Source organism: Cariama cristata, unplaced genomic scaffold, assembly GCF_000690535.1.
Source record: "Cariama cristata isolate BGI_N322 unplaced genomic scaffold, ASM69053v1 scaffold41079, whole genome shotgun sequence".
NCBI classification, from domain to species: Eukaryota; Metazoa; Chordata; class Aves; order Cariamiformes; family Cariamidae; genus Cariama; species Cariama cristata.
The window spans coordinates 19,234-46,470 of NW_009638210.1; the positions used below are offsets into that span (position 1 = coordinate 19,234).

Genomic DNA, 27,237 nt, shown 5'->3' on the forward strand with positions numbered 1-27,237 from the left:
TGACTGAGAGGAATGTAACTTACCTGTACTTCAAGTGGCATGGAGAGGGTGAAGTGAGGACACTTTCTTCCAAAACAAGAACTAGATGGCTTCAAATAAAGTTGCTAAGCATCAGGCTCAAACCAAAAGAAGTGTTTTATATCAGACTCAAACCAAAGAAGTGTTTTATATCATGCACACATTCAAGCTGCAGAGTGCCATGCCCCCAGTTGTGGTGGCTACTGAAAGCCCACGGGGTTCAAAAAGCAAGGAGGCATGGAAAGAAAAATTCAGACGATCGCTTGGAGGAAAAATTCAGACAATACCTGACCAAATGGAGGCTGGGTGACTATTCCGAGGAAGTGGTGTTACGTGCTTTCCCTTTCTTACGTTCTTATCTACGTGCCTGCCACTTTTCACTTCAGAGAAAATAAATGGAGTTTGTGTGGGTGGTCTTGCGTTCGTCCTGTTTGCCAGTGTCAACACCTTTCGTTTTGCAGACATTTGACATTATAATGACGACAGGTACTCAGGATACGGGCTATCTTGTTCAAAATCTGTCATCTTTTGCCACCGTTATCCTCAGTTAATCTCTCAGGATCTAACTGAAGGGTGTAGTTGTCAGCATATAAGAGTTAAAAAATTGTTTCAGAGTTATCTTTTTTTTTCCCCATTCTAAATCATGTTTGTTCATAGTTCATTTTGACTTTATGAACTCTTCCATGCAGGTAGAGTCTTTATAGTCAGTAGTTTGTGCCGCCTCCTTAAGTCTTCATAGTCTATGCCTCCTTACTTTCCTGCAATGGGAAATCCGCGTACACCAAATGTGTAGGCTCAGGGGGAAGCCCAATCTATGGAGCATGGTTCAGCCACGTTGCTTCTGGGTGCCATATTTCCCAACAGGCAAGAAATCTGGAGTTCATTAATAATTTCCCAGTTCAAGACTGGGTATGATCCTTGACTTCAAACCAGTGCCCTGGCTGCAGGATTCAAAGTGTCATTGCCTACAGCCGTCGTCTTCTGATATACCTGTGGGGTCTTTCTCTGGCAGCAGAGAACTCGCTCACCGGGCACCGCTCCTCTGCTTGGTTTTACCTGGCCGGTACAACAGCTAGAGAAGGAAAGAAAGAATATTCTCTGAACTTGGAGCCAGCTCCAAACGTCACCGTGAAGGACTAGCTGTGTAACCAGCCCCAGGAGCTGGAAGCGCTCTCTCAGGTGCTTTAGGATTTACAGTTGGTTGTGCCGAGTCACAACACATCTCTGTAGGTTTGCTCTCCTTGCTGATGCTTGGCTTCGGGGTGAATGGGAGCAGCTGAAAGCCCAGTTATTTAAAGGTCTGTTGGTTTCCAAGGCACATTTGTAAGACAGTCCCTGCAAGTGTTGTGTGTTTCCATACTAGGTGGTGGTTTTCAGTTTTCCCGTAATTAGTCTCGACACCATCATCGTTTGGAGTGTGATGGATTCTCCCATAGACCGTCGGCTTCCGTACTGAAGTTGTGTATTCTCCCATCCTACCAGTCTTCAGCCTCAAAGACCTCTGCTGCTGCGTGGTTTGCTTTTTTGCTGGGTTTTGTCTTCTTTTCTTTTTAAGGGAATACGTGTGGCTCAAGCCCAAGTTGTGCAAATTGTATTCTGTTTACTTTGCTTATGTAAAGCTAGGAGTCTTGCCTCCACGGTATTCCCAAACCAGTCTGTCTGGGAAATGTCAGGGGTGAAAAGAGGAATAATCATTTAAAAAAAAAAAATAATGGCATTTCCAAATAATTGTGTATGCTAGTTAAATCTGCGAGGTCCTGCTCCCTTGAGTAAGATGTATGTAAAAGATAAATGGCTCTCCTTGAACTAGCCATTGCTAGATGACAGTCTGACATGAAATGCAAGAGCTCTAGCAATTTACAGCACCATCATTTACAGTTTTAGAGCAGTAAGTGAAGATTAATACATGCAATTAAAAACTTTGGGAAAATTTTTACTTGATGAGGAAACAGTAGGATACTAAATATCCAGGAAAAAAAAAGGAGCTGTGGAGCTAAGAGCAATTGGCTGTGGTGAAAGTTGAAACTTTGCTAAGGCGCTGGAGGGAGGGAATAGCGTAATGGGAAACGATGGCTCTGTACCTTCCCCGGTTTTAAGCTGCTTCCAGCAGTGCACGCAGAAAGAGGGTAGTGGGTCAGGGTGACCTCTGGTTTGATCCAGCACAGCTGCTCTCACGTAACAAAATACTGTCAGGCTTCATCAAATGGTGTGCCAGGAAAAAGTAATATTTTGGTAAGTATTGCAGGTTTGGTTTCTTCAGAATAACTCCTCATCTCAATAACGGGCAGTTCAAGCAAACCGTGCAGGTTTGACGTTTAGTGACCTCGGTCGGAGTGATGCCAGGCAAACCCAAGGGCTGCCTTCTGGAATATTTCTGTTGACACCTTTTTCCATGTAATACCTGTAGCTTAGATGGCTTGTGATCTGTCGAAGCCTTAATGACAGTGTAAGACCAACTCCGTTCCTGCGGTGTAGGAAGCAGAAGCCAATCTTTTCCTGAAAGGGTACAGTCCGCAGCAAGATGTCAGAGGAGGAACTGCTGCAAAGTCTTTCACACGCTATTTTCTTTTGCAGGACTTGGCTTTTAATTTTAAGGATAGGGTCTTAAAATGATTTACCCAAGAAGATCTGTGCTCTTAGGACAGTGGTTCAGGTTGTGGCTCTAGCAACGTTGCAGGTAGCATTTAATTTATCCAGAACATCTAGGGTGGCTCATTGAGTATGAGGCTGCGAAGGCTGGCAGAATTACGTGAATTACGTGTAATTATTGAATAATAAATAATGAATTACATTAATTACAGCTATAGAATTACATGTGCTATAGAATTACATGTGCATGCGAAGTGGACTTCATCTTTACCTGTTAACTCTTCAAAAAGTTGTGACTAGCATGCATATGGTGAGCTGTCTGGATCATTCAAAGGCTAAAACGTGCGATGTCTCAAAATTCTTTGGGCAGTGGCCAATTTTCAGAATTTATTTAATGAAATGTTATTAAAGGGGTGGTGGAAAGCATCCTGAAAAGCGTTCCTGTATACATACTTGATTATTTTTTCTACAATTAAGAGCAGCTGTGAGTATTTTTGTGAGTCAGAACAGGGATGAAGCCACTGTTCATCACTTTGGTTTTTGATGTGATCCCTTAGTGTGAAAATACATGTTTAAAATTTTAATCCCCATGGAAAATGGAGACAGTGACAGTAAAAAATTAGTGTTGCTTTAATCCAGAACATGATTTATTGCGCTGCCTTCCTCCTTTCTTCCTTCCATCTCATCTCCCCTTAGAAAAGCCAAAGCTTTTTTCCCAAGCTCTTTATGACTAACTGGTCATTAATTTCAGGTTAAGTCACTGAGAATTCTACTGTCTCTTCCAAGGTACTAATTCCTAAATTAATGATTATTTTCATTTTTGGTGTGTTTCATTGCAGTCTAAATACCTGCATGCTAAGTATCTGTCTCCTTCCCTTACTCAAGTGAAGAGGCTAACATATCTGCCCAGTGGACAGGAAGGTGAAAAACTAGTAATACTCATAAAATATTGGGAAAACTTCTAAATTCTTTATCAAGATGTATATTTTGGAGCTCTGTTTCTCCGAATTATTTACTTCATTAGAAAGGGGTTTATTCTTCTAGCTTTTAGCTGACTCTGGTACCTGAAAGTTGAGCTCAGACAAGGATTTTTACCTCCTTGTCTGTGTGTGATAAAACCTCTCTCTTGATTTACTAGCCATGCGGCTTGAATGGCACTGACCAATGTTTACAATTTTTACTGGCAAGCCTTGATATATTCAGTTCATGGCTAATGCTGATTGAATAGGAATGTATTCTAGGTAATTAATTTGTTGGGTGTTGCAATGAAAGATTAGTTAAATACATATGAAGCAAATTTTGATGTCAGTAAAGGGAAGGGACTTTTATGTCTTCATGCTGTTGTCAGTGGTCAGACTTTGATGTTTGACTCCTCTTTGGCAATATAAAACACTCTATTTCACTTTTATCAGTTAGCTGCAAAATAGCTGCTTCTCCCCTCTTCTTTCCCCTTCTCCTCTTATTTCCCTTTGCCTCACTGTTTCTTTTTCGTTTACTGATTGTCTTATGCAGAAAGGAGCCTGGGCACGCTCGGCCAGCGAGTCGTTGAAAGGGGCAAAAGAGATAAGAGCTGCGTTGGGGTTGGCAAACCACGCTGGCCACGGAGCTGGAGGCGCTGGGCTGCGCAAGGCTGTGCGCTTGGTGTTCAGGGGCTGGGAGTCAGCCAGAGTGCAGCATCGAAAATGAAGTTTCTTCAAAGCTGCGTCTTCTGAGCTTGGGGGTTTAAGCTGGAAGAACAGACGGTCTCTCATCTGGTAGTGTCTGCTTCCACAGAGTTTACTTTCTAATAAATGGGGAAATCCTTCCTGAGCTGAGGTTCCTATGGGAACTTGCAGTTTGACCAGTGTCAGCAGCGTAATGAGTAGTTCTGGTTAATAATTAGTCGAGCAATATCTTCATATAAGGTTTCGGTAACTGCTGAGACATCGATCTGAACAGTGCTTCAGAGGTTACATATTGTTTACAGAAGATGAAAATCCCCTTCCCTAACTCATTATTTTTAATCTATCCTATTACTGCTAGTCAGTCCTCCTGCAACTCGATAGTGCCTCTTGTGACGTTCATCCCGAGGCATTTCACCAAATAGCTCCAACAAGCCAAGCTAAACAAGCAGAAGAGAGAGGAGTAGAAAACCGTGTTGGCGCTGCCGAGCGAGGAGGGGAAGTCAGGATCTGAAGACCTCCAGAGCCTAAAATCTCAGAACTGCAAAGTCTGGCATATGAAAACCACCGACAGGCCGGTGGCCCTGGACCTCGAGGCACGAGCCGAAAAGGAAGGTCCATGCAAAGGGCCGAGACCAGCAAGGCTGGGTCAGGTAGAGTCCTTTTTTCCTGGTGCTGCAGTGAAAAACCAGTTCAGGCATCTCTTACCTTTTTTTTTTAGTTTTTAATTTATTTCATGACACATAGATAGGACTACTATTTACTGCTGATTTTATGTAACATTTCACCAGGCTGTTAAAAAATATCTGGTGTTTTTATTTCTTGACAGCTGCATATTGCAACACTTGGCATTTATATGACTGTTGGTGGAGGGGTCAGACTGAACTAGCTTAGTGTCCCATCGGATTTACTGCTGCTTTGGAGGGGCTCGTTAGGCTTTCCCTGGGGAAGGACAGGGTAGTATAAAGGGAGGTTATGCAGTGCTTCAGCTTCCATTTTAAAAAGGCACAGTATTTCTCTGTTTTGTTGCAAAACCTTGAACTTGACCTAATTCTATTTAATGCCTGCCCCCATATTCGGGAGCCTAAACAATATGGTTACAGGAGCTCTATTCTGGCAAGTTTGTGTACATTAGACAGGGCTACAGACTACGTGATTTATTGTATAGGAATGTTTTATCTTGTGATCTTAGCAAATAAGTCTTTTATTGGCTTGTATTTCTAAACCCTAGTCATGTTGTGGTTAGGGATATTTAGCACAGGCTGATGTTTGTTGTGAAACAAAGTGGGGAAGATCATAAAACCACTTACTTCATCGTCTGCAAGTGACAGATTATGGCATTGCAGCTGTGAACTTTTTCAGCTGGGGGGAAAAGGATTTTACCCAATTAAGACATTGATCTAGTAATCTTTTCCATTGTTCTGAAAAATAAGAATTTTGGAACTGAACCAGAGTTTTTTCACAAGAAAATTAACATGTTAAAGGAATGAGATACAAAACTGTAAATATTCAGGAGACACAACTTCTTTGTATCGTAACTTACACATTGAAAATTTAGTTCAGGCAAGAGCAATGAGGTGGGAAATGTTTTGTGGGTTTTTTCGTGACACTGAAGAAAGTGTACTTGGAGATTGAAAAGTCTTCTGACAAATTCCTGCACGAACATCTGCTGTGGTTAACCATCACCAGGGATGCTTTGGGATATCGTGTGGCGAGATGAGACAGAGTATCCAGCAACACTGGGATGTGGCTGTAGTAAAAGAAATCTCAAGGGAGGTTTACTTGCATCTTTCTTCTTTTCAGCTTTATTTTTTGAAAGAACAAAACTTGTGTTATTGATTTGTCCATCCGTTCCACCTACTATTTTTTGAGCCAAACTCAGGGAAGAGGGGGGAAGCCTCTTCCATTCCCACAGCTCTCACCTAAGCAGGATAGCAGAGGTCAAAGACGGAATCAGCGCGGCTGAAACCTCAATTTGCGTGTTCTGTTTAGCGGCGGTGCCTTTGCATGCCTCTACGATTTGTTGTTTCTTGGGAAGCAATGCAGGGAGGGAAGGGGCTTGAACCGCTGTGGTGCAGGGAGGTGAGATGGGAGGGTGCAAATCCATGGCTAATTAACCTGTCTTAACTTTCACAGCTCAGGAAATAAATAATTTTGCTAGGTACTGTGCTTCTCAGGGTCAAAGTTTATGATCTCTTACTAGATAAAACTAAATGGCTTTGCACTTGCAACACTGAAAACCTATTATTTTGTTTCCGAAGTTTGGTGGCCATGTCGGGTAGGTTTTCACAGTATTTTCCCTCGAAGTAGACAACCGCTGTGCTGTAGATTGAGTGTTGCGCGTGGAAGATCGTTGCGCGCCTCAGTTAATTAGAGCTTTTTGTAGTTCTGACTCTCGCTGCAGTGGCATTTGCTCTTCATTGCTCTGTGTTCTGACACAGTTTCGTTGCTGAGCAAAGAAATTTAGGGTGTAGAAGTGCGCTGCTGCTGTTTTGCGTAGAAGGAAGGCTTTCCAGCCGTCAGTGCAGTGAATTTTTGTGTCATGTCAAACGACTTCTGTTGACTTGCTGACATCCTTCAAGCTGATACCTTCTTGTGCACTAAATTTTTACTGCATATGTCTCTTCCCTGTAAAAGATGTACGGTAGTGCTTGTTTTCCCTAGTAAGTTGTGAAGCTTTAATGCCCTTATATATCTTCCTTCTGAAGATACACTTACATTCTGTTGGTATATTTAAAACTGGCTGTTTGATTTCATGTGGATGTCTCCTCTGTGTAGGTACGCTATCCTTTGTGGGCAGTTATCAGAACATGAGAGTATTCAGAAGCGCATTCAAACTGGATATGTTTTTAAGGTGAGTAGAAAAAACGTGCTTTTTTTTGTGTAAATATTGAACAATACTTATTTCTATAGTAGTAAGTTAAGAAAATTGGCTCCAGCTCTTGTTAGGGAAGCGGTAGGTCTCAAAGAGATGCTATGAGTGGGTGGTTTGGGCTGAGGAAGGTGACTCCAGTGACGTGTGATGAGGGTGACTGGTCTGGCTCTGTACTTTTGTACACTGTAGTCTCAGAAAAAAGAAGAAAAGTCTTGCAAACAGTATGTGTGTAAATGATGAGACTGAGAACTTGAAACATGAAATTACCACATGGTAATAAGATACAGCGTCAGCTCTTCTTCAGTAACTGCTTGTGGGCATGCTTGCACCCTCCCATAGATGCAAAGCAGTTATTTTTCAAAGAGGATTTAATCTGCCTCAGATTCCTTTATTTGCCTTTCACCCACAGCAGGGATGTTACAGAGTGAGAGGATGCACCTGGAACAGTTAGTACAGAACAGGCCACCTATGATTATTATCTCATCAGCTATTTCATCAGCTGTTGGCATGACCAGTAAGTTGGTTACATCAAAGCTGTGAAAAGGTGGTAGAATAAAATGAAGGGCAGCTTCAATTTTTTTGTGTGTAGTAATTGTCTCTGAGGCTGATAAAATGCTGGGGTTTTGTGTTCACTGAAACCATTTTAAGAAAATTTGGAATCTCTTTGTAGCTGTAATTGTATTGATCACTGACATTTAATTGTGGACTTCTTCCTTTCCTCTTTCCACATTTGTTCCTCTGCTCTTGTGGATATTGTATTTGCTTATAACAAAAATGTAATGTGTGTTGGTGATGATTTTCCATAGGAACACATTGATAAAGCGATTGAACTGAAACCAGAGGATCCAAAGTCTTACTATCTTTTGGGCAGGTGGTGTTACCAGGTAAGATAGTTTATTACTACTTACTGCTGTATTCTCTCTCCTTGGAATTTAATTCCCTGTTTGAAGGAAAGATAGGTGGATTCAAGCCACCAGCCATAAGGACTGAGGGCACTCTTTAGTTGTTGAACTCAGATATTGTATCAGAAAGTACAGGTATGGAAATGTCCTAGTTGCTTGAAGAAGTAGTTTAGAAGTTGCACTTGCAAGGGATCTAGAAACTCTTCATTTCAGTCCTGAAACAGTGCCAAGAAAAACACTCCACTGGTGAATACTATAAATGCATTGCATTCAGAAACCTCTTATGATGTAAAAGCTCTTGTTCTTGAACGTGTAGCACCTCAGTGCTTTTATAAAAGTGCTATTGAAACTATCGTCTGCCAGGATGCAGTGTCATTCAGAATCTCTCAGCTTTCCATCTGAGTTGTTTTCTTAACTGTAATCGAGAAGTCTTAGGCAGTCCATCTGCCTTTGGAGTCCATCTCCTGTCTGCCTCTTACTAAACCTGAACTGTATACCTTCATCCTGGCGTTACCACTCGACTGTACACTAGACTGTAAATGGTGCAGGTTTTTAGTAAGAGTTCATGTAAGTTCATAGCAAGAGAGGGACTACAGAGACACTGAGTTGGTGATCGGGACAAATGCTGGCCGAGCCCATTTCCAGCACGTTGCTCTGCGCTAACGATCAAAGGCCAGAAGGAGGTAGAGAAAGATTAGTGGTATTGAAGACACACTGAAGTTTTTAAAAGCAGGAAGAGTGCGGTTTCTTATTGGCGATGTCATTTGCTCTTGCTATTGTAATACGTTTGTCCTGGAATCAACAAAAGGCTTTAAAGGTACTTGGTGTACCTCTGTGCAAGAGAGTAAAAGCTGCTGGGGTTTTTGGTGTTTCATTTATTTCTTGCCACTGTTCTGCTCTTCATTTTTCCCGTTTTTTACCTCTTTCCCAGGTGGAAGCTGTTTACTAAAAGTGTTATTTCTGAACTGCTCTGAATTGGAGCTCTGAAGGGTTTGGGGCTGCAGCCTCAGTTTTTTAGTCACTGCAGGTGGCATAGGAGGTGAAATGGCAAAGAATGGATTAGGAAAAGCACTGGCTGCAAAGTAGCTTACTGTTCCCCGTGCTTTACTCAGTAAAAACAAACTACCTTCAATCCTTTCAGCACATATGGATGTGATCAAGGACATTTCAGGGCTGGCAAGAGCTTCTGCACACAGTATATCTGTGTAATCTTTTGCGTGTGTTTCCTCTGCCCTTGCTACACAAAGTATTGGAAGTATTAGAAGCAGCGTGCTGGCTTCTTTACATTTCTTGACAGGGAAAAGCTTGGAGTCAAATACCATAAATCAGATTTAGTGCCTATAAAGAGAAATAAGAGTTTGCAGTAACTATCTACTTTTCAGTTTATACAATTTGAAAGTGCTTTGCTGCTGTCAAAAATGAAGTCACACCGCAGAAATCGTAGCTGAGATAATTGACACGGGCAATTACAGAGGAGCAGTGAGCTCAACTAGCGGAAGCTCCTGGCTCTTTGTTCTGTTGTGGACTTTCTGCTCAACCTTACTGCGCTTAGAGCTGCTGAAGCTTTGAAACAAAACCAGATGTAAGTAGAAATATGTTAGTGCTTCTGTTATTCTGCATTATAAGAATTACACAGTATTAAACAAAGACGGTATTATCAGAAGTTACCGTCCTGTGCATCCTTTCCCCCATTGAAATTTCAGGGTGTTTCTTATTAGAGAGAAAGGAGCTGCGAGCAGGAGAATAAGATTTCATGAAGTAATTATAACAACTACCTGTCTCTCAGACTGTGAATATCTGTTGGTGGGAAGGCTTTAGCCTGCCTCTCTCAAGAGATCTTTGTGTGGTGAGAACACGCTCCTGTACGAGATGTAGGCTGGGAGAGGGAAGGCCTCCATATGTGCGTTTGCTCCGATGCATAGGTGGGAACTGCCAGGAACTGCTGTGGTTGCAATACGGCGCTTTGGGATTTTGGGCCACCCACACTGTGCATGCCTGTAATATTCAGTTGTAGAGACGAATCTTACTTTTGGCGTTATGTATGTGGCAGCTGATGTATGGAACTGCAAAAACTGACTCGGCACAAGGAAAAGCAAATCAGGTTTAATTCTGTAGCCGGGCTTGGACACTCGTCCAGAATCTGCCAACACTACCAAGATCTTTGGCTTTCTCCCAGGTGCATGAGCCAGCTACAAGAAACTGGATAGTTCCTTGTCTGTGTACTTTTGCATCTCTAGTGGGTTTGACAGTTTCATCTTGCTGTCTCTGCAGGTTTCCCACCTGGGATGGCTTGAAAAAAAGACTGCTTCTGCTCTGTTTGAAGCCCCTCCTACAGCCACTGTACAGGACGCACTGCAAAACTTCTTACGGGTAATGACATCTGATAAGCAAGGGAATCGCTAACCTGACAAATGCAATCACAACTGTGGAACTGGAGTACTTGTATTCTGCTTAAACTCATCGCTCCCCAGGTGCTCCGTGGTACATCTCCATTGACGAGAACCTGCGGAAGAAAAGCTGGTGAAAGCAAAAATTTTGGAGTCTTTGTTACAGAATAGCCAGACAGAACAACGTGATCTTGAAGATGTCAGAACTGGACCCAAAGTGTTCAGAATCGCTTTTAAGGGTTTTGGTTTTCCTTTTAAAAGCTGCAAAGTGGAGTGATTCGTTGCTTGATACTAAATGCATTTGGTCTGTACTCTCAGGGTCTGTAAGATCTGTTTGAGCTCATCCCTGGGAATGCTTGCGTAGATACATTCTGTCATTTTAATTTCTCTCAGAATATTTTGTTAAAAGGCTGTCTGATTCAGTCAAACTTCTCCATTTCAAACTTTTGAAGACAACTACTTTAAGGTTTCAGGGGCACATTGCTTATATATTTCTAGAAAGAAATTCTTAGGAGTACTTCCTACATTGTAAGAATCATGCCCTCTGAATGGCTTTTTTTTGTCCTCCTGTTGATGAAAATTAATTTAAGACATGGCCTGAGTCGCGTTTTTGAGCATATGGCTCTTGTTGCAAGGGTCTGCACAAGATGAACGAGTTAAACAGACTGTCTTTGGCTGTGCCTGTGAGAACTACTCCTAAGCACCTCTGATGAAGTGTAACAGAAAGAAATTGCCCTACCACCTTATAACTCACAGGGTGGATCAGCAGTTCTGCAGAGTGTCAGGGAATATCATACTTATTTCAATTTCTTATAATATTGCCAAAATGTAGTTATTTGAGAGGGAATTTGTCACAGGTATCTGCCCTAGGCAATATACTTTTCAGCCAAAATGGTTAAATCATTTCACAGATGGGCTTGAGGCAAAGTGTTTTGTTTCTTTTCATTAGAGAGAAAAATAGCTTGTCACTTCTATTGATAAATTAGAGTGGTGCTGTGGTTTGAAACAGGAACTTGCATTTTTTTTGAGGTTTAGCTTTGGTCAAATACGGAGAGAATGTTGAAAGGACACAAAAGCCTCCCTCTGGAAGCTAATTATCCCCTGAGCAAGTGCACTTCCCCTATGGTCAGCAGAGTCCATTTCAGCTTTCAGCCGTGGCTGGCATGCTTCAGGGGAATGGAAATCTTCCGGCACACTGCAGCTCCGGGTTAGTCACAAGCTGAACTAGGTCTAAGGCCAGACGACAGAATTAAGAGGAGGAATGTTGTCTGTGTTGTGCGGTCAGTGCTTCCTCTGAGGTCTGGGCTCAGGCATCTTGGTGGAGCACGTTGTGGAGTTTGCGTGCAGATGGGATAGGGGTCAAGCCAAGGGTTCGTAATAGGAACATACTGGAACAGAGTTGCTTGGGAGAGTGATGACTGTAACTGAGACGAATGGAAGAAGGCAGGGGGACGTGAGTAACTGGGAAACTGGGAATTAGTAACCGGGAAGGAGAAGAGAAAAAATTGGGGGAAGGTTCCTGAGGTTTGGCACCAGCACGTTTGGGAGAAGCCCAAGTGGATGAGACTGGACGGGCAAGGAGGTTAAAAATAGTGCGCACACATGTGCAGGAGGAGGTCACCAAGCTGGTTCTGAGTTCCCCTTGGCCTCCGAGTGCTCGACTTCACCACCTCGCCGTTCTTCCATGGCACTTGTATTAGGTGAGAGTATGAATGTTGTTCGTTGAGTCACAGGCACTTTATGAGAATCTGAGGACGTTAGTAACCCAACCAGGCAAGCCTATGAAAAATTCTTACACTGATCTATGTATTTACAAAAGTAGGGTTTAGTAATTTTTTTTTTTTTTTTTAAGAGATGCAATAAGCCTGATCTAGGCATTAACTGTGTCCTTTGCATATCCTAATGTCTGCTTTTCTCTGCCTGTCCCACCCTCCCCTCTGTTCTTTGTAGGTTGAGGAACTGAGCCCAGGATTTTCCAAAGCAGGAAGAGTATACATTGCCAAGGTAACCAGTCACTTCATGCTTGCTTTAGTTCAGTCATATGCTTCTAGGACAAGAAATATTTGTATTAAAAAAAATACCTTTGGCTGTAAACACGTGTAAATTACTCCATGCAGAAGCAAGATTTTGTAAGATAACATTCCTAAAAAAGGCCAAATCATCTAGTGCAGAGGCATTAAAATTCAGGGAGGATTTTGCCTTTGAGTCATCCAGTGGAGCATCCTTCTTGGTTTTTAACAGATCAAATTCTATATATAGCAGTCTAAATACTGGTACCTGGTAAGCCACAGGCTGGAGGTTTAATCCCACCACCACCATGGATTTCTGTGGTGTATGCAGAAAGAGAATCATGGGGAAAAGTAAAGGATAAAGTATGTCTCTATTTTACCAGTACAGATGGGAGTCTTGAGTGATGATTAAATACGTCATGAGTGCCTGGAGCTGGAGCTCTGAAGATCTTTTTGTTTGCATTGAGGGAATAATTCGTTTTGAACTCTGAAGTGTTAAAATTGCTGCTTAATTCCTACAACCTCCAGTTGGAGTCTAGCAGTATTTAAAGCCCAAATAGCTTTAGAAATATTGGCCAGAGTGGGCGTAGCAAAGAGTAGCTATAGTCATTCTCTGTGAAATTCCTGAATTCCCAATGTCCCAAAGAATGTGAATTTTATCAGGGTAGCGTGCAAGTCATAGAATCTGCTTGGTCTGGAGTACATTATTACTGGAACCTAGGTGCAGAATTTATTTCACAATAAGCATCTCGTTAAAGGAAAATGAAGGTGATAGCAGAGGAGGAAAACCCAGCAAGAGGTGGTGGAGCCTTCGCACCAGCTGGATTTTGTCTTTGATATGTTGCAACTCACTGTGTGTATTTAGTCATGAGTCTATTAGGTAAAATCAGCTATGTATTCTTAAATCAGCTAGCCCTTTGTTCTTGGCTGCTTAGGTGCCATGATGAATGTGCTCTTAATTGCTTCTCTCTCTGCCTGTAAATATAGCCAGCATTCATGGAAATTCAAAATCCCCCCTAAATGTCTTGTATAGCTTAAAGAGTGGAAGACTTGGAACTTATTTCCAGTGAAGCTGGAGCAGCAAATCCTTGCAAGTTTTAACTTGAATAGATTTTCAGACTTGGTGGAAAAATGTAGGTTTCATGGTCTGCAATCTGCATGGGCTGATATGTTTTTATTGGGCTAATAGTTCACCACAGGTCTGGCAGATGTGATGGAGCTTCAGAAATACTCTGCAAACACAAATTAGCGTGGAGGTTAATAGGACGACTCGTGTCTGATTTTGGTTTTGGGTGTTTTTTCCTCCCCAGGCTCTGTCACTGTGGATCACATCCCTAATCACAAAATTTAAGAAGTGCAATAGGTATCTAATTATTTTGAAGGAGGTAGTGCTCTGAAAAAAAGAATTGTGTTTTATAGTCATCTGACATTTTTGCCTGATATGCAGGGACACAGGGTGTTTAAAGGCTTCGTGGATGTCCATGACTCCACCTGTTTTGAATTGACCAGATGCAGAAATTTGACAGAGCTTGCAGCAGAACAGATAGTTCTCCTTCAGAACTACCCCACGACACAGGGAAATCACCAAGATCCACACACGCACATATGGTGCAGTGACGTTTCAGAGCCTGAAGTAATAGCCCGGCAGGAATTTAACTGTTGTCCTTATCCTAACTGAATGTTGGCTTTTTATGGCAGTTACAACAAGGATTAACTGCATCGCTGATGGTTTTTTTTAGCAACCACTTCCTTTTACCATGCTTATTTCGTAGTCCCCAAATGCCTCCATGACTCTCTAGGCACCAAAACCCTTCCTATTACATAGAGGGATGATGGTTTCTCTGCTGTTGGAGAAGAGTTCACAATGAAGAATATTCCACACCTATTGTGAGACCTGAGAGACCTGTAAATATTAGATGTTACAGTGGTTGCAGTTGAACCTCGTTTTTAACAGCCTGGGGAATGTAAGCTTTGTAAGATTATGTGCTCTCAGTGTAGAGGTTTTATGATGAAAGCAGTATGAGGAATGGTGGCTGAGTGGAAATAAAAATAGAGCTTTGAAAATCATGAAACTCACAGGGACGCCTTAAAATCTCCCACCAAAAACCTGATCTCCTTGCCCAAAACAACAAAAACAAATAAACAAACAAAAAAAGGGAAATCTAGTATTCCATAATCTGATGGTGATTGTAATGCTTCGTGAATGAAGGATACTGCAGGAAATGTCAGAAGCCTGAAACCATACAGTGCAAATGGTTAAGAGGCAGAAATAGCTCTTTTTATCAGTTGCCAGGGTCCATAATTGCTGAGTTACATTTGCTGCCTCTTTTTTCCTGTTTAACTCTTCTCACGTTTTCATTTTTTTCTTCACAGTGTTACAGAGACCTGGGGAACAACTCTGCAGCTGTTCTCTGGATGAATCTTGCTTCAGAGCTGCCAGTGAATACAAAAGAGGTAGCAGTCTCAGTAAGCACACGTTGATGATGAGGAGAGATAAAATGGTTACAGAGATAAAATTGTTTTCTAAAAGATGTTCCAGCGTGTAAGCCCAGGTTTTAAAGTATTTCGTTCCTTGGCGTGGACTCTTTTCTTCTCTTGGGACATCCGAATGCCTAAAGCAATTCAGCAAAACAGTGAAAAGTATTAAGAAGCTGAGGGTATGTCTGATATGGGCGCAGAAGTCCAGCACACCACCATGCAAATACCGTGTTACTTGCAGGGCTGGGTTATAGACGCATTTGCATGGCCAGCACGTATTCAGCACTGCAGCTCATAAACTGGAGTATGTGCAGAACCGCAGTACACGTCCCAGTAGCCCATTCGTGGGGAAGGTTTATTCGTTTGGGCACTGTCATGCCTGGCCAACTCAATTCAGATGGGGCCACTGAGGCTGGGTCGTTGTCCTAGGGCTGGAGCACTGCATTATCTCTCTAATGACCTGTGTGGCTTTGGAGGGACAGCCAACGCTTAACTCCCTTGGTGCCAAGTCGGCTCCTAAGCTCCCCCAGGCTGGAGCCATTCAGAAGTTTGTGTGTGCTGCCCAGCATTGTTTTTTTGTTGGTTTTTTTTTTTTTTTTTGATATCTAGGATATTTCAGCTCTTTTATTACTTTACAGGGTTTTGGAGAGCAGACTGTGCTGCATTTTAGAGGCTGCCGTGTGGCAGTGTTCCCTGGCTGGGAGCTCTTTTGCACTTTCCTTTTCCTTTGCACTTTTCCTGTTAAGCAGAAACCGTATAGAAGGTGCCCTCAAATTACTGCCGGTTAGAAACTGAATAAAAACACATCAGCTTTTAATATGAATCTGATGTTATTTGCATCGTCATGAAAAATGCAAGTGAAGTAATGTAAGCAAGGTCCTCCAGATCTTAACAGCTTCAGCCTTGGTCTGATGGAGTAAACATTCCGAGTGGAAGGCAGAATTATAGGAATATGCAGCATTTTTATGCCACTCTGTTTTTAAGGCCATAATTAGTTTGTAGATTGCTGTAGCAAGAGTATTGTGCTGAGATTGAAACCACAAGTATGCAAGAGGTCTTGGCAAACCCTCTGGCACGGAGCTGGCTCGCCTGTGCTCCCACCTGCCGGGCTCTGCCCTGTATTCCATAAACCGCTTGGGCACTGCCTGCCCCCAAATCTGGGGAGACCAGGGCTGGAGCAGGTTTTGTTCCCTTCTTGCAGAAGGAAATAGCCTAGCTCTGCCTGATGAGGAGCTTCCTCACCATACGCTGGTTGGATATCTCTCTAGGTAGAGTTAGAATGCTATGTCTGATAAATAGAAAGAGGATTTTTTCCAAAAGAACAAGAAATAGATGTGTTGGAGGCACAAGAGTTTAATCAGAAAAGCATTGACGTTTTCGGGAAAGACCAGGAGAGAGCTACAGGCAGAAAAGTCATGGACGGTTGATTCTCTCTTCTGCTCTGAAATTAAAAGTGCGAGTCGAGTAAGGAAGCCAGTGCTTAAGTGGCTTTGGTAAGCCTTTGCAAATGTTAGTTCTCATCATCAATCAAGTAACTTCCATCATGTTGAGAGGGAAAAACAAGGGCATTTATCCAGACTGTGGAAGTCAGTGAGGGAGCAGAGGTTTAAAGTCTGCTGGTTGGGTTGTCAGTTCTTTTCTCTCCAAAGGAAATATAAGAGAAACTCTCTTTGATACTTGGAAAACTTACATAGGCTTCAAAGACAGTAGCATTGAGGGGAAGTACAGGAGAGGGGGAAAAAAAAAAGCATTAGGAGGAAAAACATAAGGCTGGATGTGTATTTAAAACCTGGTATGGGGTTGGAGAAGAAAAGGGAAATTCTCTTAATTGTTTCAATTAGGCTGTGTATTTATCTGTTCTCATATTGCATTTCCAGGATGCAGAAAGCGAGAGAGAACTTGAAGAGATGTGGTCAGTCGGGGAAGAATAAATATGTAAAGGCTCATTCCACTTGGTGCTGCACAGACAGTAAAATTCCAGTTAAAGGGGTTTCGTGATCCTGACAACTTTGATTGTGCTTCATGGATAAGCCACAAGAGTTTACAGGAAAAAACATGCAGCGGTCTCATCAGCACATCCAGGAAAAGATCTTGGTGGGATTTAATCGGACAAAATTTTGTATTATTTTCCTTCTTACAGCACTGCATATGTTTGATTTTAAAATTCCTAAAAAATGTTGAATTCCTAAAAACAGATGGGGGGGTGTGGCGGGTAGAATTTGTGATATAAAAATATTTGTGATTGTATATATATCATAGATATATGTGAGAGACATACTTTGTGATATAAAAATATATACACCAATACATACATACTTACATATACATGTCTATATTTTATATCACAAACTCTACGTCTAACAACCTGAACTTCAGGCCTGCTTGCTGGTGAGCGCTCTCAGCGGATTCCTGAGGAAGTCTTCAGCCAAAAGTTTTTTCAGATTAACTGCTGTCTCTTTTCCTTAATAATATGTATTAATTGAATCAGTTAAAATAACTGATTACACGCCTTTCTTAGATGTTTGGTGGGGTAAAATTTTGAGCCACTGTGTTCGGTGGTCAGCATGCTGCTGATTTTTGCCAGCGGGATGCACTGGAGGCAGCGGGATGTTCTCCCTGCCCTCAGCCTGTTGATTCCAATGGGCACTGACACTGTGGCTTAAGAAAAGACAATTACAAACCCGGAAAACAGCAATGGCTTAAAATAAGGGAGTTGTCAGCCCTTTCTTCTTTGCTGTGAAAAAATTGATGGTGGTGTCCAAAACACGCTCTTGTTGGTCCTTTCCAGCTATGCCTGAACTACCTTACTGGTTTTCCGCTGGGGAAAGCGGGCACTGCTCACTGTAGTGAGTTCTTACCAGGGGGCCAATGAGATTTCCTTCACAATACAAACTTTATTTTTACGAGGTGCATTGCTTTTGTCAGAGAAACGAGTAATAAGATCTTAAACTTCAGGACTTCCTCCCAGTGATGTTACTCCCTTCACTCACATGAGATTGAAAACTTCTTATGTCCCTCTAACTACGCTGCTATGGTTTAAATGTAATAACTTAGTTTGAAAAGTGTTATTTATCAATGAAACACTGATTACAGGAACAGGAATATTCTATGGCAAAGCTGATGCTTCCTTGTAATGTTCTGCTACCAGTTCTTCTTGACTCATTAGGCGATGCCGAGAAGGTGAAGCTGACAACTGACACTTCCTCCGACAGCTTCTAGGTGCCAAAGAGAAAAAGTAACCTGTGCTCTACGCTGACACAAATGGTGAAACAAAAACTACGTTCAAAAATTTCCCCAAATATTTAGAAGGCTTTCTTGATAGCCCTTCAAATTTCAGCTGGCAGCTAACCGGACGCTTATTTCTTAACGTTTCTTACCTCTTGCCATCCTGTCTAGTGTTTATGAAGTGTAAAGTAAAAAAGTGCAAGAGTAAGACATTTCTTAATTACCTTTTTAGTCCCTTGCACATGTGTATTAAACTGGTAGGGTTTTTACTTGGTGAAAATAACACTGAAGGGGAAATGCGTAGCAAACTTGAGCTTAAAAACTTCCCATTTTATAGATTTGAGAGTTTTTAGCTTCCCCTCCCTCAAATTAAACTAAAATTTTGGTGCTGAACTCATAAGATCCAGGCAAGCGTGCAATTAGCTTTATTTGCTCAAAATGATAAAAATTGGTACTTGTGAATGGAGAACTGAATCCTGACAAGCTAAAGCTGATCCCTGTATCTTTGTGCAGAGCTGCCCTCACGATGAGTGGGCACTTACTCTTTAATTGCGGGACGTTCTATACTTAATGGATGCTCTTCTTTCAGTCCTTCAGTGGACTGACGAAGCTGCCTTTTTTACTTAGTGTGAATCTGTCTTGTTTTGAGTATTTCCCAGTGGATGGCTATTTTCTTCTTCTAAGCGTCCAGTCTTTAAATAATTGCACAAGCTATTTCAGCTATTTTCTTTTTGGTTGCTTAAGCCAGGCTGGGAGATCCTCAACAATGATATCCAAAAGTGATATCCAAATTGATTCTTTCATGGAGTTGAGTGAAATCCTCAACAGTGATAGCCAAATTTATTCTTTCATGGAGGATTTGCAGGGTTTTTCTGGAGAGGAATGGTAATAGCTCTGAAAAGAGTCGTATAGTTAGCTGTACTTGCGTTGCCTTTCCCTGCCAGCAAGTCCCATGGTGATGTTAATCAGTAACGTTTGCTGTTCTGTGTGTCGCTTAAACGTTGCTGCCTTCCAAAAGTACATGGTTTCAGCACATGCTGTAGGAAGAAAAAAGGAAATATTTACACTACCGAGAGTCCATAGCTTTGCTTACTTGCAGACTCCTTCAGGCCTTCACCTCTTGTTTAACCCCTCTAAACAGTTTATCTTTTGACAAGTCGTTGGACTGTGTACTTTCTGGAGGTAACTTTCACTCTGCGTTTCCACAGATTTGAATTCTCCTTTGATTTTTTGGGGCTGCCTGTTTCAAAACAACAAGGGGTTGTAGCCTTGAGAAAAAAAATGCCAATTGGCAGTTCCTTTCATCTGCTGCTTGGGATTCTGCGCTGGGTTAGGTTTGAGTGTTTCATCCCATTTGTGTTCATTAAGTCTTTAGAGGGGGATGCACGAGGAAAGCCTTTTGTTCATGTGTTAATCGCCAAGGTGCCAAACTGGTTGGCAGCCCCTCTCCGGGCAAGCAGCCTCTCTTACGAGTCCTCACCAAAGAGTGCTGTAAAAACACAGCTTTGGGTTACAGACTAAACAGCCTGTTTGGGAACCGGTATCAAAAATCTTGTTTTTCTTACCAATAGAAGCCAAAGTCACTTTCTTTTGGCAGGGAGAAGGCATTCGGTGCAGTCCTGAGGGGCTGTGACCAGAACCCTTTCTGTCTTTGAGTAAAAATAACCTGAGGAAGAGGTAGTAATTAAATTATGGTAATTCTTCTCATTTGGTGTTCATTCCCGGGTGATTTCACATGGGTGCAACCTTTCAGCTCTCATTTGTTCTATTTCGGACCTTTGGTGAATGCCTTAAGCTTTCCAGGCACTTGATTGCCTGCTTCACTTTTGTGGTTTTTTAACAAAATAGACTTGAGTTTTGGCTTAAAAGAGCAGGGTCTGGCGTTTTGCTCCCACGTATCCTTTGTGTGTGTGGTCTTGTCCCTTTCTTGGGGATCTGAAGTTGAGAGGTCTGTTACGCTGGTTTTCATACGGGAAGGATTTCCTCCGGCGGCACGGCTCCTGCCTGGAGAGCTAGGGTGGAGGTTTGCGTCTAGCGTGTTATTTGTTCTCGTCTGCTGTATCTGCTGGAACCTAATTAATGCATCTCTAAGACGACGATGAAAGGCGATGTCAGAACTCGCAGATCCTTTCAAGCGCAGATAAAAGCTGCGTTTTGCCGTTTTCAATCTGATCTCCAGGAAGTTATGACATAATGATCAAAAGAACCTTTCTCGTTCTGGTTTTCCCTTTTCCTGGCTGCTTGTGAATAAGAGGAATGTGAATAATTAACATAATTTAATTCTAATAGCATAGCTTCCAGGCAGACGTGGAGATAAGGCAAGGCTGTGTAACTAAACCACTTCCCAATCAACAAGGCTTGGGGTTTATTGTTTTCTTTAGCAATAAAATGTGCAGTCTCCTGTTAGGCTCTGTGCGGGGAAGGGGAAGCTGTTCCTCCTGTTTGCAAGGCCAGGATGCACTTCAGTAGCTTTCAGACGACATAGAAATCAAGACTTTTTAAAATTTGCACATGCTTTGCAGCCTAGTCCCAGAGTACAATGTGAATTTCTCGAAGACGCCTGCACTGTGTACATTCCGGGACCACAAGAAATTAATTTGCCTGGAACAATTTTGGTAGAGAGACTCGCTGTCCTGCTCCCATCCAGCCGAGTTCTGGGCTTATCCTGAGGCGAGAGAGAATGATTTCCTGGGGCTACTTTTGTCTTAATTTTAAAACATTCCTACCTGTGGTTAAATTATGATACAAAAGAATAACTGAAGCTATTTAACTAATTTATCCTCACTGTGCTGTTCTGTTTGAAATAAAGTATATAGAAATAAGGAGAAGGGGATCCTGCTTAAAGTTACCTGTGTTGTTCTCTTGCTTTTTATGCCAATACAACGATAGGTGAAGAAGCCCGACGGCCAGGTGGGGATCTTCTGCGTACCATCATTGTGCTTGTAGGCGTGGTGGCTGTGCCAAACGCAATAGGAAATTACGGGAAAGTAATGTACTATCTTGTTGTTTATCTGTCACTGTTTATATATATAATAATGTGGGTTACACCTGTAGCAGATTTTGTATGTCAATACAACAACTACTGCTTATGTTTTTAAAATGCACCAAAGTAATACGGCCACACTTTGTGGCAAAGGATGTACTCCAAGTGAAGTTGTTTTTAAATAAAGTGGATAATCAGTTGTGACCCGGTGCGAGTATTCTGCCCTCAACCTTTGTGATCCTGAAGGCCATCTTCTGCTTCCCCAGGACAGAAACCTTCGACCAGGGGCTTGCAGGCTGTCTTTAGTGTTGGTTCGGGGTGGTTTAGACTGCCTGATTTTTAGCTCATTTTATTTCAAATTGCTTTGCAGAGAGTGCGAATGGTAACACTGACTGTGCCTCAGTGTTCCTCAAAATCCGCTTAGTTCGGGAGTTCAAGTGCAGTGTCAGTCAAAGGAGTAAGTAAAGTGGGAAACGACAAGGTTTAGGCTACCTAACGGAGTAGGTAGGAGTAATTCTGGTTGTGTTCAATTACTTGCATGTTAGCACATTGCAGACCTAATAGCTCCATTCTTGGGAGAAGGACATGGGAGTCACCAGGAATCACAAGCATGGAAGAAGTCCTCTTGCAGAAGGTGGCCTGAGCACCACCAAGCATCACTTAGACAGCTTTGGGTTTCATGGTGCAGAATTAGGGCTGTCTTCAGTGTGCAACTTCTCCGTAATCGCTTTCCTTTTGTTTCCTCCTCAAGGTGAAATTGTAGCATCCCCCAGTGTGCTGGGTCACCTTATAGAGGATTTGGATTTGCCTAAAAAAAGGAGCCGGAGCCAATACGAGGGGCATCCTGCCAAGGGCAGCTGCTTTGGAGAGAAGAGGACCCCAGAAGCAGAAGACGGGGCTGTGCCGGATGAGACCTGTGGCACAGGCAGGTCTTCGGCGTAGCCAACAGTGTCACACAGTGAGGACACCGAGTCAGGGATGGACATGTAGGTACCCTGTCGTTTAGTGTAAATCTCTGACTCTTGGACCATCAGAAGTGTCTGAATGACTTTTAAAAGGGACATTGCGATACCTGAGTGCTTACCTAGTGATCAGGGGAGTGGTGGCTTACAGCATGGTTGGGAAAATGGTTTTAAGCAACTTGGACATTGGAGAGAGGAGGTCAGCGTGGAGCCCGTGGCTTGGGACAGGGTTCAGAAAGAGGGATTTGAAAGCAGACATTCAGTTATGTAGCTGACTTCCAATAAAAAGAGCATACCAGAGCTGTGACCACCTCTCCCATGTGCTGGGAAACTTCTGACTCAGTATTGGAATAGAAATGTCAACATCGCTTCCTCCTAGGAACAGGACTGGCAGAATCTGACTCCCACCCCGGCTTCTGCTAAAGCCAGATTGCTTTGGTTCAGTGACACCAGTAATTCCTCGGAAATTCCCTGGCAAAATCTGACCTGCACAGACCCTGCTTGCTTTGAGAGACAACCTGAGGTGGGAGGATTGCAAGCAATAGGCTTGTTGTCTTGTTTGAATTTAAATAAGTTGACTTGGCTAATATTTGAGTGTTGTATGCGAAGCACATAGTAAAATCAGAGAAAAAGCTGACCTTGGGGAAATGTTTTCACTGTGAAGCGAAACTGAGGTTAAAATTGGGGAGGAAAGAGGGAGGAATAAGGTTGAACACAATTAGAGCTTGCTATAGACCTGCCATGCTTCTGGCTTTGCACATACAAGCAGCCGTGGCAGTATCAGGCATGAAAATGCCATCTCGGTAACTTCAGTAGCCAGAGATTGAGTTCTCTTCATAAGATGTATTTAATTTTCCTGTTTTCCAAAGTAAAACTCTGAGAAGGGCTCACGACCCTGGAGGCAGACAAGATAATACAGGATTGTCCTCAGTCTCTGGAGAGTCCCATCATTACAAAGGTATGCCGTAACAAAAATCAGCTGCTGCTTCACTGGCCTGCTGTCAGGTTGACTGCGAGGTAGGAGATAAAGGTGTTCTGGATCAGGTTTTAATAACTAAGTTGTCTGTGGAAAGCAGAAGAGGCTCTGAGATTTGTGTAGGCTCCCTGGGCTGGGTTGCTTACATACCTGCAGTGAATTGTTTTGAAGGCAAGATTAATGATGGACTAATTGCTGTTCTTCTTAGTAAAAGGCTTAGTTCTGCGGCCGGGTCTTTCGTGTGTCTTTTGCTTAGTAATAGAGGGTGTATTCCAGCGTTTCGGTGGCTCAGGAGCCGCGGTGGGAGCAGCACAGCACCTGCCTGCGTGCAAAGACGGCTGTCATCGCGGACGAGGAGCGGGAAGGAGTTTGGACTCAGGGGACTGTAAATACACAACACACTTCCCAGCATCCCGCTTCCATATTTAAAAAAAAAAAATTGTGTTTCCTGGCAGCGTCTCTCCTTAAACATGAGAAATGAGGTGGTCAAAGTATTGCAAAATCATTCAAGTAAGTGCTGGAAGCAAATTTCTGCCCCCGCCGTGGAAAGCAGAGCTGCGGTCGTACGCTTCGCACGCCGCTGCCGTGAGCTGCTGCGCGGCAGCATTTCGGTGCCGTAGCAAACGCGTACACCTAAATCTTCGTGAACTGGGCTCGAAGAGCCCCAACTTTAAATGCCTTACGGCTAGGGTAGGAACTGGGGCCACAGAGGCAAGCTGGCCGGGAAAGCACAGCTCGGGAAGCAGGACGGGATGCTCCTGCGGCCATTGAACTGTGCTGCATTCCAGGCAGGCAGCACCACGGGCTCTGCCGTAGCGTGGGGCAAGGCATGGGAGCACGTCACGGCGCTCTTCATTCAACCCCACGCCTTGTCCTCCTCCGTTGCCTTCCTTACGTAAGGAGTAGGGGGATGTTTAGTTCTAAGGACAGAGGATGGCCTGCACACGCTGCTTCTGTGCCAGGCTCCGCGTCAGCGGTGGGCGAGTAGAGAATAACGTAAGGACAAGGAGAAAGCAAGCGACATTTATCAGTGTCCAACCATTCCTGATGAGCAGCAGCAACGTCACCGGGTCTTTTGGTGGGTGGGGACCGAGAAGGGTGAGCAAAACCCGTTCAGTGTGCGGATGGGTTTACACAGAGCCCTAGGGATCTGAATCTCCTCTTGAGGTTCCAACTCAACGGGCTGCTGCCGCCTTCACTTTGCACCGGTTCCCGTGGGGTTACGGTGGGCCTGTGGCTTCTGTCGATCATGGCTGTCATGGCCATACCGCTGCCACCGGTAGCACTGCGGTGTGAGATGGCCGTGAAAGTGTCCTTGTGCTCTGAGGCGGCTTAAAGAGGAGGGCTGAGGCCCTGGGGCTGTTCCCATGTTCATTCCTCTGGTTTAGTGTGCCCATAAAGTAAGGTTGAAAAAATAGCCAGCTTGCGATCCCGGGCGGAAAGGCCGGCCGCCGGCCAGGGAGCGCAGGGGCCTGCGGTGTCGGCATCTCCAGAGGGTGCTGCTGTCGGGCCCAGGGTCTCCAGCTGGACCACGAAAGCTGGAGATGACCGTCGGTGACAAAACTCCGAGCGGGCAGTATATGATGCCGAGATAGCTACCGGTTTCTGTCTTACGATATCTCAAGGGATGTTTTCACAGACGTGTCTAAAGAGGAGGAGAAAACTTGCACTTGCTTCCAAACCTTGGTAACATGGAGCTGTTGCTGACCGCGGTCTCGTTCGTGCTCAGTGATTAGGACAAGAGGAAACGGCCTCAAGTTGTGCCAGGGGAGGTTCAGGTTGGACGTTAGGAAGAACTTCTTCACTGTCGGAGTCGTTAGGGATTGGAATGGGCTCCCCAGGGAGGTGGTGGAGTCATCGTCCCTGGAGGTGTTCAAAAAACGTTTAGATGTGGCACTTTGAGACATGGTTTAGTGGGTTTAGCGGGCATGGTGGTGTTGGGTAGAAGGTTGGACTTGATGATCTTTGAGGTCTCTTCCAACTGTAACGATTCTATGATTCTATGATTTTAACAGCCCACAGAGGCAGCCGTGGACAGGGCACACCCGGGGGACCCCACGGTGGCATTGGGGACCCACCAGCCCTGATGCTCAGCAGGGCACGGCCAGGACTTCATTTCTGTGCTGTACTTTGGAGGAGTTTCACGTCCTACTCATGGTGTTCGTGTGGTGGGTGAGGATTTATGGCCTGCCTTTGCACCATTAGCCGTACGTGAGGAGCTGGCGGCTGGGTATGAAGATAGGCCGTAGCGCAGAACGTTACTGGGCGCTATTTCAACGGGTCACGTGGAAATGAAGTCAAGAGGTGAAAGGCAGCTGCGACCGAAGAACTGACTCTTAGGCGCTAGGGGAAACCCCCACGGGGTTTTTAGGACCAGCATTTTCCTGACGAGAGCAAACACCCGCACAGGCAGGTGGAAAACTCTTTCTGCCGCCTTCCCCCAAAAAAGACATAAATCCAGCCTTACTGATTGGTAAAGCCTCTGAAGGAGATAAATTGGCTATCGGTAAATTATTGACATTAGGCAGGGATGTGTGCCGTCCTCTGAAGCTCCTCGGGGTGGCCACAGGCTGGTGGCACTGAGATAAGGACGGTTTTAGCTTGTGTGGCTGTTTCTGTCCTCCCTTTTGGGGACCTTATAAAGCTGAAGACACCCTGATATAAAGCCAACTGTATTAGCTTCGGTTGGACCGCAGAAAAACTGCTACGGTTTATCTGCTTTAGCAACTCAGTGATGCGGTACGGCCGTGTGACGGCAGCGGTGGCGTGCAAGGCGGTAACGGCTGCCTGGCAGGGACGGATTTACTTCGTGTACGAGGGACCTGTGCCCAAGAAAAGAGGATTTCCTTACAGCTGCAAGTCCCGCTGCCAGATACCATTTAGGAGGTGAATGTGGGGGAAAAGCTTGACTTTGGAGATGAGCCGTGCCCCATTTCAGCGAAGAGACCCAATGCACTCTGGCAGAGCCTGCTTTGGGTGCCCAGAGGCTCTTTCTGCTTCAAGCAGAGGGTCGTAGAGGAGAAACACCTTCCCTTTGGTTGCTCTGCCCCCAGGAAGGTGTCCCTCCACCCCGTGCCACAAGCCACCAGTGGGGGAAGCGGGGTGAGAAAGCCCCTCCCAAACTTTTCTGGACCTCCTTCCCCACCCAAACCGGAGGAGGGAGACTTGCTCATGGCTTTACATTGATGGGGCCATCCTCCCACTCCCCGGCCACTGGCCCTTAAACTCTTCTTAGGCTCCATCACCACGACCCCCCCAGCCTCCCTTAGCTCCCGTGTGGCTTCCCTTGATGTTGGGAAGTGCGTTTCCCCCCCATCCCCCCAGTATCCTCCTCCAGCCTGCTGCTGCCAGAGGTGAAGCAAATTACTCCTTGCTGCACCCTGGGGCGAAGTGGGGGTCCGGTCCTTGCAGGGAGGTCCCTGTGGGGAGGTGGGTTTTGACCTGGCTTGGGGTGGGAGAGCTCAGGGGGACGCAGGATGGGGGCTCGGGCGTGAATGATGCTTCCAGCCACCACCCCCCTGGAGAAAACGAGCGGAGCCAGGTCCCGTGTCAAAGGCATTTATTGCTGCGGGGACTCGCTGCCCTTCACCCCACAAAGAGGGGCAGGGATGCGCCGCGGTGAGATCCACCTGTGGGCAAAGCCGGATTCACCCCCCACACCCCGGCCGTGCCAGCTCCAAACCAAGGGGGTGCAGCACAGATGGGACCCCGGGAGACGCTCAGGGCTGGATGAGCGCAGGGTGCCTCTGCCGCACGGTGAGGGTGAAGGGCCGCGGTTTCAGCGCCAGCCCGTGGATGCAGTCCATGGTGAGGTGCTCCGCCGGGTTGGCATGGAAGGAGCACTGGTGGAGGAGGATGGCAGTGAAGAGGAAGAGCTGGAGCTTGGAGAGCTGGTCGCCGATGCAGCGCCGCTGTCCGGATGAGAAGATCATGACGCTGCCAGCCCGCTCCCGGTCCAGGCGCCGCTGCGTGTCCAAGAAGCGCGTGGGGTCGAAGCGTTGTGGGTCGGGCCATTTGCTGCAGTCGTGGTTGACCGACCACTGGTTGATGAAGACCACGGTGCCCTTGGGGATGTGAAAGCCCTCGAGCTCCACATCGTCCGTGGTAGCGTGCGGGATGGTGATGGGCACGAAGCTGCTGTAGCGCAGCGTCTCGTAGATGAAGGCCTCCAG

The 27,237-nt window shown here is 44.6% G+C and overlaps 2 protein-coding genes across 2 annotated transcripts in view; one reads left to right on the plus strand and one right to left on the minus strand.

Annotated features, from left to right (window-relative positions):
* Positions 1-16,850, plus strand: part of RMDN3 (regulator of microtubule dynamics 3) — a gene marked incomplete at its 5' end in the record, with an annotated part of 34,667 nt that extends 17,817 nt beyond the window's left edge. The window contains 6 exons of the mRNA XM_009708620.1: positions 7,047-7,122; positions 7,950-8,027; positions 10,317-10,415; positions 12,383-12,436; positions 14,815-14,895; positions 16,797-16,850. Of these exons, the coding sequence (XP_009706922.1) occupies positions 7,047-7,122; positions 7,950-8,027; positions 10,317-10,415; positions 12,383-12,436; positions 14,815-14,895; positions 16,797-16,850 (442 nt within the window). The remainder of the gene's footprint in view (positions 1-7,046; positions 7,123-7,949; positions 8,028-10,316; positions 10,416-12,382; positions 12,437-14,814; positions 14,896-16,796) is intronic.
* A 9,934-nt stretch (positions 16,851-26,784) lies between these two features.
* The window catches only part of LOC104168144 (cytochrome P450 1B1-like), a gene marked incomplete at its 5' end in the record, with an annotated part of 801 nt that continues 348 nt past the window's right edge, over positions 26,785-27,237 (minus strand). The window contains one exon of the mRNA XM_009708621.1: positions 26,785-27,231. Coding sequence (XP_009706923.1) covers positions 26,785-27,231 — 447 coding nt within the window. The remainder of the gene's footprint in view (positions 27,232-27,237) is intronic.